Source organism: Lepisma saccharinum, chromosome 13, assembly GCF_977018435.1.
Source record: "Lepisma saccharinum chromosome 13, izLepSacc3.1, whole genome shotgun sequence".
Lineage (NCBI taxonomy): Eukaryota > Metazoa > Arthropoda > Insecta > Zygentoma > Lepismatidae > Lepisma > Lepisma saccharinum.
Window position 1 is genome coordinate 12,844,732 of NC_139241.1, and position 19,022 is coordinate 12,863,753.

Below are 19,022 nucleotides of genomic sequence, written 5' to 3' on the forward strand. Positions count from 1 at the left end.
GAAACAAGGTAACCAATGTATTTTTACTCATAAAATATTTATTCCAGGGACTCCTGTATGTTTATAATGGTTTCAGTTGTTCAAGTCCTATATCTATGAAGAATTATTAAAATTGCAGTATAGTCTTCCTTTTTAAACACTATAATAATTTGAATAGCCTTTCGATCCCTAGTTTTGAGTTATTCACGCAGTCATGTGTGTGCACACACACAGTACACTGCTCTAAGAGGAACTATGAAATTCACTGGGCTTTTAGTAATGCAGAAGATGATGAGATAATAATGATAAGTGTCTGAAATGTCAACAGCCTAAAAAAATATTAATGTTGTGTTGTCCTTTATAGGGGTTTTGTATTGACATAAAATTTTAAAAACTCCAAAGGGAGCCTGAATAAAGTTTCAATTTGGAGGAAGAAATGGATACTGACAGACTTCGTGCATTCAACTTACATGTATGAAGCCAAATATTGGATTTTTTTTAACTTGACCGTAAAGCTATTTTACCATAAAGATATTTTCATTTGTATGCAGTATGTAGTAGGGATTGACTAATATAAAATTATTGCCATGCAGATCCACTATAAAACTCACAATGCACGTAACCAGGTGACTGGAATGATGATAACTGTGTATTTTGACATGTAATTTACAAAAAACCAGGGCATATGAATTCTATGTTTATATTCATAACGGAATACTTTACCCAATTACAGGCAATATAGAGCTATAGTGAAACTGATACACAGAAATACTTGTATTGACAGATGTGAATAGAGTACTGATTAATCTGTATCCTCCCTACTATGCAAAAAAAAAAAGAATAAAAAAAATAGCCAGCCCCTATGGCAGAGTGGTTATCACATCATGCTACGACGACAGGAGTCCCATGTTTGAATCCCAGCCTGGGCATTGATGTTTGTGAGTGTCCATTCATCAATTTCATCATGTCATCACTCATCCCCATATTCACAAATTAGCCAAAAGTGGCACAAAAAATTATGTAAAATCAAGCAAATCAATCAATCAAAGTAAAAAATTATAAAAAATGGTTGTACATCCAATACTACATAAATTTCTTGGTTTGAAATATCTATTATACAAAGGCAGTCTCATTGGACTTGTCTCTTCATCTCCCCTCTGTCACTAGAGGGCAGACTACTATCTTATTAAAAAAGAAAAATAACTCTCAGCCATTTGACAGCAGCAGTAACTTGTCTGTGGGATACCATAAAGTACACATCTTTTTCTCATCTTGTATGATTAAACCAATTTTTTCCTTTATTGTACATTAGAGGTCAACACGGTACAACCAGCAGCAAATGTATAAACAAATTATCTATTGTTATTTTATTTCTCTTTCCTTTACAGCTCAACCAAGACGAGAAGAATCCCATCAAACTTGTGAACTAAAGTGAACAGTCATTTGTTTTCTCCTCTTGCTTCCACTTTACTTCTGACCGAGTGCCCACATGTTACCATGTGTAGAGGAGCTTCCTTCCCTTTTTTCGTTGTCAAAATCTTCAACAAAACCACCATTGTGTATGGTTTTCACCTTTATAATGATTAGCGGTAAGCTGATACCACTTTGAACCGATACCGATGCCGATGTTCTCACAAATTCCCACTATTCACTTTAGTCATTTGTTACTTGAAAATTGTTATAATTTAAACTGTTCAAAATGTTCATTAATATTACAGTGTGCATGTATTCTACTCTTACTGTATGCATCAATCAATTTACCAAGAATTTGATTTAAAATATTCAAGAATTAAAATATTAAAATGTGTCACATAATCAAAAAAAACAACAGTTTTATTTACCTCAAAACTGGTGCAAATAAAAAGAAACTTTGAATTTTGCATAATTTCCAGGATAATTACACTCCGCAAGAGTATCGTGCAGCATTTTTTCAGAGTCCGTAAAAGACCAAAATTCAAGAAGTACTGGTAAATAAATTCGAACTAATACTTTCTGATACCGATACGGATTCATCGGCATCGGTATCGGCTCAGCCATAATAGTGATATAAGCACTTGTCATTGACCAAAGGTGACGATGATGTGCTGGAGATTGCTGAACATTTTGACAATGAAAGGGCAGGATCACACTCCTTCCAATCACTTGCTGTTAAAAATGGGATGGCAGTGCCATGTGGGTTTTCTCCTCTTGGTTAAGCTGTAATATGTTCAAAGGGCTGTAATATGTTCAAAGGGTAGGGGTTGTATCTGTGCTGGAGAAAGTTCTCCTTTGTTGGCACCTTTCTTCCAAGTCTCAAACCATATCACATAAAAAATGTGAATGATCACAATAATGCACATTTTTCATACTCTTACATTATACCACTGGCTGTATTAACAAACAATATCTGCAAGATGCATAAACATCAGTAACGACACCAGAAAAATATGAGGGGAGAGGAAGGGGGTAGTCACATTTAGCATACACCTAAATACCATACAAAAATTCCATATTTTCTTGTTTGCTAGGGGCAGTAAGGGGACAACTGACAAGGCATTCAAACCTTTCCCCACCAAACTCTTTCTCCAACACTGATACACATTGATGTTGCATTTTTACACAGATAAGCTAATTGAGACCGGGCCCACAGTTTAAAGTGGGATCCATGTGCCTCCATCTGATTAGAACTCGTAGCCCCCAGATTACAAGGCAACAACATATACATGTAGGCGTATATATGAGTGAAATTACAATTATAACTATTTTGAATTGCATAATCAGAACTAAGAGTACTGCTTGTATGTTATCTCAGAACCTTACATTTTACTCTGAAATGTATTGGATTTTACATTTACTTCATTTGTGTTGTGCAAAAGTAAATTGCTTCGTGAATAAAATAAGCTCTTCTACGTATAGTTCTTTTATGGTTGTTCTTATTTCAGGATGGAATTCAAAACTTTCAGTTGCTATGACAACTTTGTGCCGTGTAACAATTGCGGAGCTCCAGATCATACCCCAACTCACTATTCCCTGCAACACCTTGAGCGCCTTCTTCAAGGAATATCCCAGAGGATCCAGTCCCTTCCATCCTCTGAACTGGAGCCTCTTGCTCAGACGTCTCACTCCCTCAAATGCACAGAGGAGGAAGAGGATGAGGTCCAAACACAGGGGACTCATGTCGACGAGGGGGTTGCCGAGTTGGGGGAGTTGAACGAAGATTCGCCGAGTGTCGAAAATGGTCCAGAGGATGCGAAGTGCGAGAAACGAGAGGAAGAAAACCTCCCTCCATTCTGGTGGCAGGAGAACATCAACCTGGACAAGGCAGATCTTACCCTGATAGGCTTTAGCAAGGGCTGTGTTGTGTTGAATCAGTTTATATACGAGTTCCACTACATCAAGACTCTCACTCCTGATGACGATACAATGATGAGACTTGTTTCTCGCATAAAAGATATGTATTGGTTGGATGGCGGACATGCTGGCGGGAAGAATACTTGGATCACGTCTAGAAGTTTGCTGGAAACGCTTACTCGGTTAGGTAAGTCATGGCATGCTACATTCAACTCTTGATATAGTGAGCATTCAGATGTAGGTAACGTAAATCACTACTCCGCCCCAAATGCATTACAAATTTCATTAATAGTAAACTGCCAACTTTGGTTTAAGTCAGAAAAACAAAGTCAAATGTTCATGAAAAATTATGTTACCATCATGCGCGTGCACTCCGGTACAGCAAGGCCAGCAGTGGTTGCACACAGCATAACTGTTACAAATTACTTTAACTTTTGGTTTTTCATTATTTCTTCTGTGTTGCCGCAATCCTCCAAAGTTCGTCCTTTTCCGATATGGGGCCATCAACACCCTCTTGCGGCGTGTTGACAAAATATCTGCGTAACATCACCCTGGCCAGCCTGTAGCCTGCCTGCAATGCCACCAAGCACCCGAAAAATCAACAGGCAACATTGAAGGATCCAATGGGAGGGTACGTTGTGTGGAAGCAATTTTTTTTCCCAATCGGCAAGTGCTGGAAGAAAGCCAGAGTGCGATCGGTTCAGTCGGTTGATGTCCTCAGTGTTGCAAACTGCACGATTAAGTGTTGAAGTGTACTGCATACTGTCAGTGATGTAGCATATCCACCAAGCTAGTTTAAAATTTATATTCATAAATAAACTATAAAGTTTCAAAACACAGGAGAAACACAAAAATATGATTGCTGACATACGGATGACATATTCTATGTGAAGATAAATGTTTCAGGCCGTTCAGTCTATTAAGACAGCTAACATGTCGATGGAGAGATCTGCCAAATAGAGTTGGTAAAACTCACTGGCCGCGGTCACACTTTTTTCAAGTGTCCTGCGAGGTTAAAATTACTGTTTTTCAGGTGGGTGAATTTCTATTTGTTTGCTTCAAAAACTTTAGTGTTGGCATTGTTTACTATTTACTATGGAAACTACATGGTGCCAAAGTGGATTTGTGAATATTGCAATGTGTGAAAGTCTTGATGGTTTCAATCATCCGCGATTGTCTGTTGCATTAAATATGTTTGACAACAGACCAACTGAAATTCGAAAAAATGAACAACTGCGCATTCATCTTTCCCCTTAGAGACGTTAAGGAAACAGTATCAGGTAGAGTGCTAATTTTTTTTCAGTATAACGTACCATGTAGTAGAAGCAATGAATTCTTGGTTTTCTTAATTTTTCGGGATCTGCTTCCCCAAGGGAAAACGTCACCACACACCACTGGTTAGTATCATAAGTACAGTCAAAACAAACCTTTTTATGAAGAAGTTCTCTCAGGATATCAGCCAGGTGATCTCTGGATAGGCTTCCGAGCTTTCGAGAGCTAACTTCACTCTCATCTTCAGGGATCGAAGTGAAGATGAAAGTGATGTTAGCTCTCGAAAACTCGGAAGCCTATCCAGAGATCACCTGGCTGATATACCGAGAGAATTTCTTCCATCATTCGCCGCCAGGAAAGCTACAAGCAACCTTTTTATGTTGGAGGCTGAGAGCATATTGGAAGCAAGGGACAGCCTGTAGCTGTCTGCGCTGGCTACTCAGTTAAGTTCAAGTTTTGAAAAGTAAATGTTAACCATTAAATGCTTAGGGCAATGTTAATAAGCCATCAACACTGAGGGTGTTTCAGTGGGAAGGTTAAAATTATGCAAAGTTTTAAATAAAAATGTATATCTCGATAACTACAAGTGCTAGAGCTACAAATTATAGCTCATTCTTTTTTTCAGTGGTGTCTAGGCCACAAGCCTATTGTTGAGAAAACCCAATTTTAATTTACCAAATAGAAAAATCTTATTTTTTAAAATAAAATGAAATTTGAATTTTGTTGGGCCCCCCTTGTAGGCAACACCAGAACATGAGAGTTCAAAACTGTGCCTGCGTATTGCCCGATATGTCAAGAATGGCACACTTGCAGCTGATACTTTAGGAGAGAAAAGAAATATATAATATAAAACCCATGCTTTTTTTGACGGGAAATTTAAAATTCTGCAAAGTTTTAAATAAAAAATTATATCTTGGTAACTACAAATTTTAGCCCATTTTGTTCAATTAAGTCTAGGGTATAAGCCTATGTTGAAAAAAAAAACATTTTCGTTACCAAATAGAAGAAGGTGACGGTAGTAAAAAAACAAATATTATTAGTTTTTTAAAAATTTTAACTTCATTGCTCCCCCACTTAGTAGCCGCCATGATGTGAGGGTACTTTCATCTTCTTCTTGTACTTGATAAATGACAATTGCATTTATTAACCACAGGTTTATAACTTAGTCTGTACTGAAAAAAATAAGGTATAATTTGTAACTCTGAGATCTAAACTTTTTTTTAAACCTTGATGGAATTTTAAATTTCTCACCAAAAACAAGCATGGATTTTACATTAGAATTTTTTTCCTGTGAAAGTATCAGCATCAAGTTCATAATTCTTGCCACAAGTATGAAAAACATCAAGTAATATGCAGATACCATTTTGGACAATCATGTTTGGGCAGTGCTTATGTCACAACGAACATGGTTCAAGTTGTGTGTGTGTGTGTAGGGGGGGCTTTGTCTTCTACTTGATGAGAATTAGGTTTCTTCAACCAAAGGCTTAGAGCCTAGTTTGTACTGAAAAAAACAAGGTATAATTTTTAACTCTAGCTTTGTAGCCTTCATAGTATCCAATATATACACTATATAGCCAAAAGTCACCGGACAACCAGTGCTGTTCATTCCAAGGACACCAGCCAGGTAACTATTATGATATCGGACCTCCCTTCACTATTATTACAGCATTTACTTTTCGGGCAGTGTTTCCACTAAGTTCTGGTATATTGCTGGTGGAGTCTCGTGAATAGTTCATGGATGGTTTTCGGTCGAGTGGGTCTGGCACGCAACCGACTCTCCACTTCATCTTAAAGATGTTGTATGGGGTTCCAGTCGGGGCTTTGAGCGGGCCAGCTAAACACATCCACCTGATTGTCCTCAAACCACGATGGGTCCTGCTTTATGAGCAGGGACATTATCGTGCTGATAGAGAAAAGGGCCCATTCCAAACGGTTGCCACTGTGTGGGCAGCATACTATTGTCTAAAATGTCCTCATAAGCACCACTGTTCATGTTGCCATTAGTGGCGTATCCTGGATTTTCATAAACGGCATGCTGTACACACATTTTTTAAAACATATATCGAGTGATCAAAAAGTCACGCAACCCATGGAGGGACTATAAAATATGTTGGGAATGGCCACCATTCAGTTCCTCACACATGTGCACCCTTTTGATCATGTTCCTGAAGACCCTCTGGAGTGTATCACATGAAATGTTGTCCACAGTACGTTGAATATTCGTCTTCAGTTCATCCAAAGTGTGTGGATGTGTTACGTAGGCCGCAGACTTCAGAAATCCTCAGAGGAAAAAGTCTGGCGGAGTGAGATCGGGAGACCTGGGTGGCCATAGTGGCTTCGTAATGATGCGCCCAGGTAACAAAGATTCAAGATAGTCCATGCTCACACGAGAGGTATGGGCTGTTGCACTGTCCTGCTGAAACCATGTTCTGTCCTTTTCCTCGTCAGTCAGGGAGTCAAAGAAATGTGCACTGATATCCATTACTTTGTCTTCTGTGAGAACTTTCGGTCTACCACTTCGGGGTGCATCAACCACACTCCCTGTAATCTTGAACTTACCATACAGACGTTTAATTGTTGATTTCTTCGGAGGTGTCTTCTCTGGATACACCTTGGCGAAGCATGGCCCGTTGGTTCTGTAACTCAAACTCCGTATGTACTGTTCCAGAATGAAGATCCGTTCCTCAAGTGAGTACACCATCCTGCTGTGGACCTCTACACTGCTTCCTGCCTCAACTAACACCACAAGTCACCTCAACACAATAAAAAACAAATGTTACATGGGTTGCATGACTTTTTGATCACTCTGTATATTATGGAATGGGGGATAGCATTATACGTATTCAATAGTTGACGATTTGCACATTAACATTACTAAATATTGCATAACGTATAAAGTAATGAAATATGGATAATAAAGTTTAAAACTCACCAGGTTTGATGTCTGATGTGGAAGTCTTCATAAAATTATAAAATCACTTGATATTTATAAACAATTTATTTTTACATTGGAGATTCACAATTTAGTTTTGTTTGGCTTATGCAAATAACATTATAGTAGAGGCCTAAATTACAATCAGAGATTCAGGAACAATGACCAGACTTAATTAAAATAATTTAAATGTAAATTCTGTTCTTCTGTTTTGAGTTCTAAATTCCCTTATAACATCTTCGTAAAATGAGGGTAATGCTTTAATTTTCAGAAGCGGCTCTTTTTCAATGGATAATATACCAAGCGAACTTAATCTTTCTTGCGATCGGGTTGCTCTAATATAATTATTAATTCTTCTTAATGCTGAAAAAGATCGTTACACTGATGCAGTTGAAGCTGGTATTGACAAAATACGTGTAGTCAACTTGTAAGTTTTACTCATAATGTTATGAATATTGCTCCTGTTCATACGTATATGGTACTAGTGCATGTACAGGTTTATTTTCAAACTCGGGGGAAGAGTATAGAGCAATCAACTCATTCTTTAGCTTTACAAAGTCAAATAATAATAATAATCTTGTATCACACCCTCTGCTTCATTTTCTGTCATTTTTTAAAAATATTTTGGGAAAATACTGCACTAAGCCATGTGGAACTTTGAAAGAGGCCCAGAAATAAAAATAAACCAAACTTTAAACTAAATGTGCATTGCACTGTACCTCCAAGGAAGAAAATCAATTGCTGCCACCTCTTTGTTCAACGAAACAACAAGCATACTCTTCTCTGTAGCTGTCACCTCACCGCATGCAGCCAACGCGATATTCACGCATTGTGAGGGGGAAAAGCGGAGAGGGGAGGGAAGAAGCACACGAACAGCGCTTGCCCACGTTAAAATCGTCCTACGCTGATGCGGTCCATCAGACAGCTTGCTCTGCGACGACATTAATGAGCATTTCTACATTCTAATTTCTTCATATGGGAGAAGTATTTATTTTACACGAGAGCCCTCAACTACTTACATTACATTTCTTGGATCTGAATTGAAAGAAAGTAATAATTCTTTTCCCACAATTAACACATGCGCCGCATGCATTCGCATGCACCCAGAATATGCCTCTGGTTGCCACTGACCAAAACTAATGCCAGAGTCCAAACCAGGAAAATCAGCCCCCAGACCATGACACTATCGCCACGTTCACTTGGGTGTCCGGTGACTTTTGGCTATATAGTGTATATACATACATATATGGAATTATAAATTTTCTGCCAAACAAAAAAGAGCATGGGTTTTACAAAGGATTTTTTTTTCTCTGAAAGTATCACCAGCAAGTGCACAATTCTTGCCACGAGAATGGAATACATATCGAGCAATACACAGGTACAGCTTTGAACCCTCACGTCCTGGCATTGCTTACATGGGGGCTCAAGGAAATTCAAATTTTGTGTGTGTGTGTGTGGAAAAAAAAAACAAAAAACAAAGATGTTTTACTTTCTTTTTCTATTTGGTAAAGGAAAATTAGGAATTTTGGACTATAAGGTCGTAGCCTAATCTTTACTGAACAAAACAAGACATCATGTATCACACTAGCATTCTTAGTTTTCAAGGTAGAAAAATATTATTCTATTTCAAATTTATTACGTGAAAACGTTCCCGACATTATGGCAAAACTGGCGAAGTTGGCCCCAGCGGACCATTGGCACAGAAATGGAAATACCACAACTTTTATTTTGAAAATTAATTACTCTGTTAGTATGTACTACACAGACCTCTAATTTTGTTCACAAATACAAATGGAACTTAAAAGAATGTAATTTTCTTCAAATGTCAGTGTTGCCATCTTAAAAATATCCATTCATTAAGTCTATTTTCTAAATATTCAGTGAATTTCTACATTCTCTTCTGAACGTTGAGACTCGGTATCATTCACATTCCCCTCCAGACAATGCTGAATATAATTTGGGGAGACTATCTGCTGGGAACAAGTTGAGACAGTTTTGCCAGTCATTGTGTTAAATGAGAAAATTCACAGCGCACATGTCTCAAGGAATGAGGAAGAACAAAGAAACAGCATTTGTGCTGCCATCAAGTGAGCAACTTATGAACAGAAATATTAAACCTTTGCAGCAAGACAATGAACGATGTAGAAACGTGTACATGTTTCCACAAGCACTCAAAATATAATAACTCATATTGTCTGTGATTTGTACACAATAGAGAAAAATCAAACGTACACATTCTTCACACTGAAAGGGTTAAACTGAACTGATATTTTCAGTGCCACTAATGTTGGTGATACTGATTCATCGATATTGGTATTGACTTGGTTCTAATTATAATCTTTATTTCAATCTCGGAAAAACTGCTTAGTGATAACTACGGAGGGTGGATTTTTACACTTGTATATATTTATTTCATTACCAAGAATTCCTCTGTTTTTAAAGATTAAATGGTTTCACTTGATTTTGAATACTCTGAAGTTTTATAGTGCATCTAATTGTATAGCTAAGGTGTTTTATGCATATTTTAATTTAACATGTACCTAGCAGAATATATATTGGAAGTAACTTTTACATGATTGTTGAATTGAAATTTGTTTCATTCACTTTTCTTGTTCTTTCTGTCAACATTAAGACACAAGTAATACTGTTGGATTCTGGTCATTAGTTTGGTGATATTTAATTTCAAAGGACAATAAAATAATAGTAAGTGTCTTCAGCATACAATTGAATATTGAGGGCCGTATTTTGACTGTTTTGTTCTTTTGTTTGGAGCTTCTTAACGAAAGAATGCATATTTTATTTTTACACAATTTTACTTTAACTAATATTATTGGTGATTCTATTTAGTGCAATAAATTGCAATAACTTTGTTTCATGTATAAATTTGCTTCTTGCTTTGAATAGTATGGCCAGAAATAAAGTACACTGAAATTCAGATCATGTACTGTTAATTTAATTTTTTAGTATAATGAAAAATGTTATCTGCATCAACACAACATATATATATATATATATATATATATATATATATATATATATATATATATATATATATATATATATATATAATCAAATAAGGTAAAAGGAAACACTCAAGTTGCCAGGTCCCCATTGAAGAAGAAGCGGTGCGTAGAACGAAAAAAACACTGTTTCGTCACCAGGCTCGTCGTAAACTGTGAGTGTGTAGGATGAGTTGGGAGGGAGGGCGGGAGGGTGGGTGAGGGTTGGGCATTACTGGGTGGCCTTGTTCAGGCCAGGTGGAGTGGTTGCACTCATGGCCGATATATAGGCCCTCTCCCATCTTTTGCGAACAGAGGTGTTGGCTGGTTGGGGTAGGAGGTGGATGATCGCTACCCGGAAGCAGTCGTTGAAACTGATGTTGTGGTGGTTGGTGTGGACGGCGACAGTGAAGTCCAGGTTGTGGGTGGTTATTGATGCGGAGGTTGAGGGCCGTTGATGTTTCCCCCAGGTAAAAATCACCACAGATGTTGCAGGTGAGGATGTAGATAAGGTTTGAGGCATGGCAGGTCCCTTTGGGATGGAGGGTAAATTTGCCAGTGGCCGTGTGCACCTGGAGGGTGTGAGAAGTGATGAGGATGGGACAGGTCTTGCACCTGGGTCGGTTGCATTTATGGGCAGGGGGGTGTTGGATGTGTGGTGAAGGAGTGTTGTGGACCAGGATGTTTTGGAGGTTAGGGGGGCGTTTGAAAACCACCCTGGGTTTGTCGGGAAATATGTTTTTGGTTTCGGGATCACTGTGGAGGATTGGGAGAAGAGAGTGCAGTGTGTGCCTGATTTTGTTGAGGTGGGGATGATATTGGGTGATGAGTGCAGGTGGGTTGGTGGCAGCAGGTTTCTTGGTGGTAGTGGTATGTGAGGCAGCTCGTGATATTTGCTTGGTGACCAGGATGGAGGGATATCCACGGTTAACCAGGGCCTGGTGTAGGCGGAGGTTATAATTCTGGCGGGAGGTGGGTGAGGTGTTCAGGCGCTGTCCCCTGAGGGCCAGAGAGAATGGAATTGCTTTTTTGGTGTGGAACGGGTGGGAGCTGGAGAAGTGTAGGTATTGCATGTGGTTGGTGGGTTTTATGTGGATGGAGGTAGTCAGGTGTCCTCCCTCGATGTGCACGTCCACATCCAGGAAGGTGATCTGGTTGGGGGAGTGGGTCCAGGTGAATTTTAGGGAACGGAAGTGGTTAAGTTGGTCCAGGAAGGCTGACAAGGATGGTTCTCCATGTGTCCAGAGCATGAAGATGTCGTCGATGAAGCGGAGCCAGAGGAGGGGTTGGAGGGGTTGGGTAGCCAAAAACTCTTGCTCAAGTTGGCCCATGAAGAGGTTTGCATAGGATGGGGCCATTCTGGTACCCATGGCTGTACCTCGGATCTGTAGGAAATTTTGGTTTTCAAAGGTGAAGTTGTTACAAGTGAGGACAAGGTGGGCTAGGTGGGTCAGGAAGTTGGTGCTGGGGTTGTGAGGTTTGGGTCTGCTATTGAGATAGAATTCTATGGAGCGGAGGCCATGGGAGTGAGGTATGTTGGTGTAGAGGGAAGTGACATCAGTGGTGGCAAGGATGGTATTTGGGGGCAAAGGTGGGAGGGTGCTGATTTTCTGGAGGAAGTGGTTGGTGTCACGGAGGTAGGAGGGCAGAGCTTTCACAAGAGGCTGGAGATGGGAGTCAACAAAGGCTGAGATTCGTTCTGTAGGTGAGTTATAGCTGGACACAATGGGTCTGCCAGGGTTGCCAGGTTTGTGGATTTTGGGCAATAGATAGAAGGTGGGGGTGCGGGGATTGTCGGGTATTAACATGGCGGTGGTACGAGCTGTTAGGCCTTCAGGTGGGCCGCGGGTGTGGATGAAGTCCCGGATTTTGGTGAGGTGTTCGGCGGATAGGTCAACTGTGGTGGGTTTGTAGGTGGAGGGGTCAGCCAGCTGGCGGTTGGCTTCCGCCAGGTAGTCTTGAGAGTTCAAGACCACCGTGGTGGACCCCTTGTCAGCTGGGAGGATTTTGATGTTGTGGTTGTTGCGGAGGTCTCTGAGAGCTTTCTGTTGGGGGGGATTGAGGTTAGGTTGGTTGTGAAAGTTATTTAAGAATGAGCTGTCAGAGGTGGTGGAAATGACGGCAGTGATGTATCTTTCCAAGGGGTGGTTGGTGGGCAGGGGGGGTGGATCTTGGGAGGAGGGGGGGCTAAATTGAAGGAGGCTCGGGTGGGTTTCACTGGTAGTAGTTTGGAGTGAGGGATTTTTGGCCCAGAAATGTTGCCATCGGAGGCTGCGAGCAAATGTGTGTATGTCAAAAAGTAGGCGGAATTGGTTGGGGGGAGTTGTGGGGGAGAAGGTGAGGCCTTTGGATAAAACAGCTATTTCATCAGTGCACAGTTTATGGCTGGATAAATTGAGTACAGTCTGGTTGGATATCCCTCCATCCTGGTCACCAAGCAAATATCACGAGCTGCCTCACATACCACTACCACCAAGAAACCTGCTGCCACCAACCCACCTGCACTCATCACCCAATATCATCCCCACCTCAACAAAATCAGGCACACACTGCACTCTCTTCTCCCAATCCTCCACAGTGATCCCGAAACCAAAAACATATTTCCCGACAAACCCAGGGTGGTTTTCAAACGCCCCCCTAACCTCCAAAACATCCTGGTCCACAACACTCCTTCACCACACATCCAACACCCCCCTGCCCATAAATGCAACCGACCCAGGTGCAAGACCTGTCCCATCCTCATCACTTCTCACACCCTCCAGGTGCACACGGCCACTGGCAAATTTACCCTCCATCCCAAAGGGACCTGCCATGCCTCAAACCTTATCTACATCCTCACCTGCAACATCTGTGGTGATTTTTACCTGGGGGAATCATCAACGGCCCTCAACCTCCGCATCAATAACCACCCACAACCTGGACTTCACTGTCGCCGTCCACACCAACCACCACAACATCAGTTTCAACGACTGCTTCCGGGTAGCGATCATCCACCTCCTACCCCAACCAGCCAACACCTCTGTTCGCAAAAGATGGGAGAGGGCCTATATATCGGCCATGAGTGCAACCACTCCACCTGGCCTGAACAAGGCCACCCAGTAATGCCCAACCCTCACCCACCCTCCCGCCCTCCCTCCCAACTCATCCTACACACTCACAGTTTACGACGAGCCTGGTGACGAAACAGTGTTTTTTTCGTTCTACGCACCGCTTCTTCTTCAATGGGGACCTGGCAACTCTGCAGGACCCCAACTTCCGGTTCCGTCTTCTGTTTCTTCTCACACCGATGATGCTATAAGTTAGCGAAAATTTTGAATTTTCCTACTGTCCGGTGAGTGTTTCCTTTTACCTTATTTGATTTTTACTTAGCCCTTTTGGCCCTCCTTGCTTTTATCCATTATATATATATACACAACATTTGAACATAAACAACCCTGCAGGTTTTCAAATGTTACTGCTATTGTGTCCCTTGTAATTGAATGCGAAATATGTGTGATATTCATTTGAAGTTCAAAGCACTGGATCATGGTAGATATACTCCTTCAGCCTTCCCCACAAATAAGCATTAGATAGGGTGAGTTGTAAGCATACAGGTAGCCTTTTCCCTTTGATATTATGCATTGTTGAAGGTGATGTTGCAGAAACTGTTAAGGATTATCTAGCTGTGTGTGTGGTGTCACTCCATCTTGCTGAAACACATTCTAGACCAGACAAGATGTCTTCAGATCAAACCCAAACTGTGAAATAACGAATTCTCTGTACCTTTCCTAGGTAACAGTAAGCTGATTCCCTTGATCATCCTTGATAATGTAGGGACTCAGCACCCACGAAGTAACCTTTTGCTGAATGTAAGAGCCGTGTTATCTAACTAGGTCTTTAAAATCCCAGAAATCTTGTTTATTCACTCGACCATCCAGTGTAATGTCCCATTCATTTGAAAAGAAGGAAATGTTGGTCTTTGTATAGATTGCCCAATTTGCAACCACAGAATAAACACCTGTCATTCGCATCCACTTCTTTGCAACTGATGACACACTTGCATACAACATGAACAGCTCCTTATTCATGGACAAGTGACTGCACAGCCTTTCTTTTCATACCCAGTTCTTTATCAGTACATCACCAACTTTTCATTGGTGATCACAGAATTTTCTTCATCATCATCCCTGCTCATTGTATGTGGCCGACAGTTTTCTTTCAGAGCAATTTCATCATTGACTCAACACTTATTCCATTTGACGCAATTTTGCCAGTAACCACAACACAGTGTGCTTTGAGTCACACACACACACACACATATTCTGGGGAATGTCAGTAGAGTGCATTGTGTTGCAAAAAGTACCTTATTTTATAAATAGCAATGTTTTGCTTAACTGTTTTGCCACTATCCACATCTCCTCATATACAGAGTGCAGCAGTGACCATAGCATAATTTGAAATTCCTATTACATATGAAATTAAGTACAGTAGAACGTCGTTTATTCGAATTAATTGGGACCGAAGGTTATGCGGATAAACGATTTTTGCAGATAATCAAACATGTGTTTACTTAAAAAAGAAAATCACATACAGTACAGATTTATTTTATACATACAGTGCTACATATGTACAGTACAAAATAGAAAAAGACATGTGAAAATGAGAAAACACTTGTTGAATCTTGCTTTTATGAGTGTGCGGATAACTGACGTTGCGGATAAACGACGTTCTACTGTACTTTCATTGAATTACCTCAGTACCTAATGGTACAGAAAGGAATGCCATTTACCAGTTAATGTTTGAATCTGACCCCTGGCAGATGAGACCTTGACACACCACATATTCTTCCAAGCAGCATCGGATGCTGTTCGTTACTCGTTCTGACATGTATATCAGGATACTGGTAACGACATCCTGTTGCGATCTTTCAGTTCCAATATCGTGGCAGGATGTGTTTGGAATACTTCTTGCTTAAGGAAACCCCATAAGAAGAAGTCCGAAGATGACAAATCGAACCAACCACCAGATGTCACCATAACGGGAAAACACTTTTTGTGGAAAGGTCTGTCGGAAGAAATCCACTATACTGCACAGAATAATAACAAACAACAACTGAAGCACAGTCTACTGTAAATGGAAATTCATGTACAGTACGACAACACTGTTGCCAACATAATTGTCAACTCCTACTCAAATTATGCTATGAATGCTGCAACACCCTGTGTTTTGCCATTTCTTTAGGTACATGAGAGAGTACTTGTCTAACAATAACATACTTTTGCAGGTATTAGGATCCACATTCATGTGACCCCATATCAAGTTCATGATGAGCGACGTCCCTGGATACGTAAAGAAGAGAAAGCCTTTGCCGACCTGTTGAGGAGACTAGGTGCCTCCGTGCAACGAACCTTGCACTTTGAAAATCAAGTAGCCAACCTGTATACCCACTTTGAAGTGATAAATGCTTTCAAGCAACCTAATAAGTGAAGAATGCAAACAAAATTAAAAGCTTCTTTTGTTTCCATTTAATTTATGCAATCACACGTACTCATTGTGAAATTGTGAAACATTGACAGTGATACCGTGTACTTTGAGAAGGTGCTTTTCATGAACAGAAATTAACTGTACTGGTATCAATTATCTTTGATAGAAACTTTATACCTCTTGGCGTAAGACTGTCTCTTTTTAATACTATTTCATGTATGTACATATATATATATTTACAGGTAGTGTGAGGATTTGACATTGTTAAAAGTGGCAATGACTCGAGGCAGGCAGTATTTTTATATTACTGTTATTGGTGTGTCATTTTTGCAATAGACTTGACGCTTGCACAGTTGTGACATGGTGATGTTCATAGATTGGCGATGACTGACAGTTGTGTGTGTTTAGTTATCTTATTGCCACCCCTCATCCCTTTCCCTCCCAGTTCCATTGACAAGAACAGGGTATGAATATTTTTTTCTCTCCTTTGACGACTGTGTGTCAAAATTAATATCCAGTATGAACGATTGAATGTTATACGAGCCAAGCTTGGCCTTACAGTGATTGTGTGATTTTAGTTTTAATTGTGTTTTTGACATGCAGCAAATTACGAGTATCATTGTTTGTTACAGTTGCATGTGTGACTTGTGAATATTTTTGAATTTATGAATTTTAAGGAGGCATGCATTGCAAACACAGTGTACAGTTTTTTAAGGAAACAATCGATAACTTAAAATATCGTTTTGTAAGTATTGAAATTTTGTAAGAGGATTTTGGTTGTTAAGTGAGTGATCATTTAAATTAATGTCAGGTAGGGGAAAGGCTGTTACAGTGTTGTTTCATAAACACATTTTGCGCCTAATTCTTCCAATGAAAATAAAGTGCTTTGATAAAAGAATACAGATCTGGTTTTTGTGTTTTTTTGTACAATAGGAATTGAAAAATCAGTTTTAAAGTATTGTTTTACCAAAGTTACAAACTTGATTCTCCAGTAAAATAAAAAAAAAAATAAAAAAAACCTAGGGCTGAGCCGATACCAATTGACAACCAGTGGTTGCAATTTCTTCGCTGATACAAATGATTTTGATTGGCTCGAAGAGTGGCCAAGAGAAACAACTCATTTTTTAATATTTGTCCTTTTCAAAGGTTTGTTCACCCTTCCTTGTGAGTTGGGGGTCCAACACAGGAAGTTCCATGTAGATTTCTGAGAAATTCTGTACCCTCCTGGGAAGCAGATGACAAGATCAAAGGCAGAACTAAAGTGCTGCACCCAAACGTGACACTGAAGACTCGTAAACTGCCTGGTGGTCACTGCTATGTGGAAATAAAATAAACCATTCATTAAAATTCTTGCTCGCAAAACTTGTAGGGTTAGAACGTGGATGTTTTCAAAACCAGCATCTTCATGCTGGGCTGATTCCGGACTATTGGTATCGGTGAGAGTATTGGTATCTGTACAAAAGTGCTATCGGCTCAGTCCTACTAAATACTTATAAATATAAATACAACTGAAAGGAAGTTTTCCAAAACTTTATTGTATGTGTTTTGTTAATTTCAGTGAGCACCATTTTCTTGGGAATTTGTTATGCTATGGCATGGTGAGCTTTTGTTGCATGTCTCTATAGGTGTTCCCAGTTGAAGAGTTTAGTCTAGGGCTTTATGGGTTTTTACGTTTCAGATCACCCCCCTCCCCTTCCCCCAATAAGAGTGTTCTTGTTAGGAGGAAAGTCGTTAACATTTGAACAGAGAAGAATGAATATGCACGTAGTATCAGGATTGTCTACCTTTCCCTTACAATCCAGATCATCTTGCAATGACATATTCCTTTCTTATGTTTTCCGCAATTCGGCAGGTTCAATATAAGGAGGCTGTTATTTTGTTTCAGTGTGTACTCAGGGTTGCTACGCGACTGGAAAACCTGGAAAACAGGGAAAAGTCAGGGAAATTGGTTGGTCAGGGAAAAGTCAGGGAATAGTCAGGGAAATTTGCATATTTTCTGGAATTTACGCACATTTTGGAGTTGCAGGAGAACCAGTTACAAAATGAACGAACGGTTCATTTCCACTTTCGAATACGGTTCTTGTGATTCCAGTCAGATTCAGTTCAGAAACTTGCTCTTCTTGTCATTATGACTTCTAGTCTGTTACGTACAAAATTATGGTTCCTTTGCATTTCGATTCTATGTTTATTCATTCTCGGATCTAGGTTCTTGGATTCGTTACGACTGTCCGTTCATTTTGCGACTTGTTCTTGTGAACCTGTTCAAGACCGGCATTTGGAGAGGAGTAAGATTTTTTCCTTAGAAAACCAGCGACTCAAGACGAAACCTGCGCACCAGCCATCCTCACAATTTCTTGCTGAAAAAAAATGTTGCTTTAGCTTTGTGTGAGGTGAGGAAATTTCCTTTCTTCAAGAACACACCCGTTCGGAACTCGTTCTCTTTTGATACGTGAAGCGGAGTAAGTTGGTTTTCGAACAGTTCATAAGTTTTGGATCTGCAATAACTGTATACTCCTTGAACCAAAGACAATGTAATACTTTCTGCCTTGAAGAGCCGAATTTCACGTAACTGGCTGTGGTTGACGTCACACTGGACGGGTGCGGATGCGGAGTAAACACAACTACTACTTTTCTAACTACTTCGTTCCCCCCGTGAACCCGTTCTTTGAATTTGAGTCCTTCGTTTGCGACCCGTTCAGAAGCAACCTGATCAACTAAGCTCCACGACAGGTTAAGTTTACAGCAGGTTTTATGTATTAATCCGCGCGAGAACGGCGCTGAGAATCTTCCGTGCCAGTCTTGCCTCAACCGTCGAGCTGTTCATATCTCATACAGTGAGAAAATCAGCAGTATTGCAGCGGAACTATATTCTGCGCGCACGTTTTGGTCCATATATGCGAAAAGTTGCTGCAAACTTAACCTGTCGCGGGGTATAGTTCATTTGCTCGTTGTCGTAGTTTTTACATTGCAGAGATGTGTTACAATGAAATTAGTGATTTTATGCAATATCTGTGATGTCATTATTCGAATATGCACGTGTTTTGTGC

The 19,022-nt window shown here is 40.1% G+C and overlaps 1 protein-coding gene across 3 annotated transcripts in view; it reads left to right on the top strand.

Moving 5' to 3' along the window:
• Window positions 1-16,865, top strand: part of LOC145997178 (mitochondrial protein C2orf69 homolog) — a 179,997-nt gene extending 163,132 nt beyond the window's left edge. For all 3 annotated transcript variants that reach the window (XM_083133870.1, XM_083133873.1, XM_083133872.1), the window contains 2 exons: window positions 2,901-3,496; window positions 15,776-16,865. In XM_083133870.1, coding sequence (XP_082989996.1) covers window positions 2,901-3,496; window positions 15,776-15,978 — 799 coding nt within the window. In that variant the 3' untranslated portion in view covers window positions 15,979-16,865. The remainder of the gene's footprint in view (window positions 1-2,900; window positions 3,497-15,775) is intronic.
• Window positions 16,866-19,022: the final 2,157 nt, after the last annotated feature.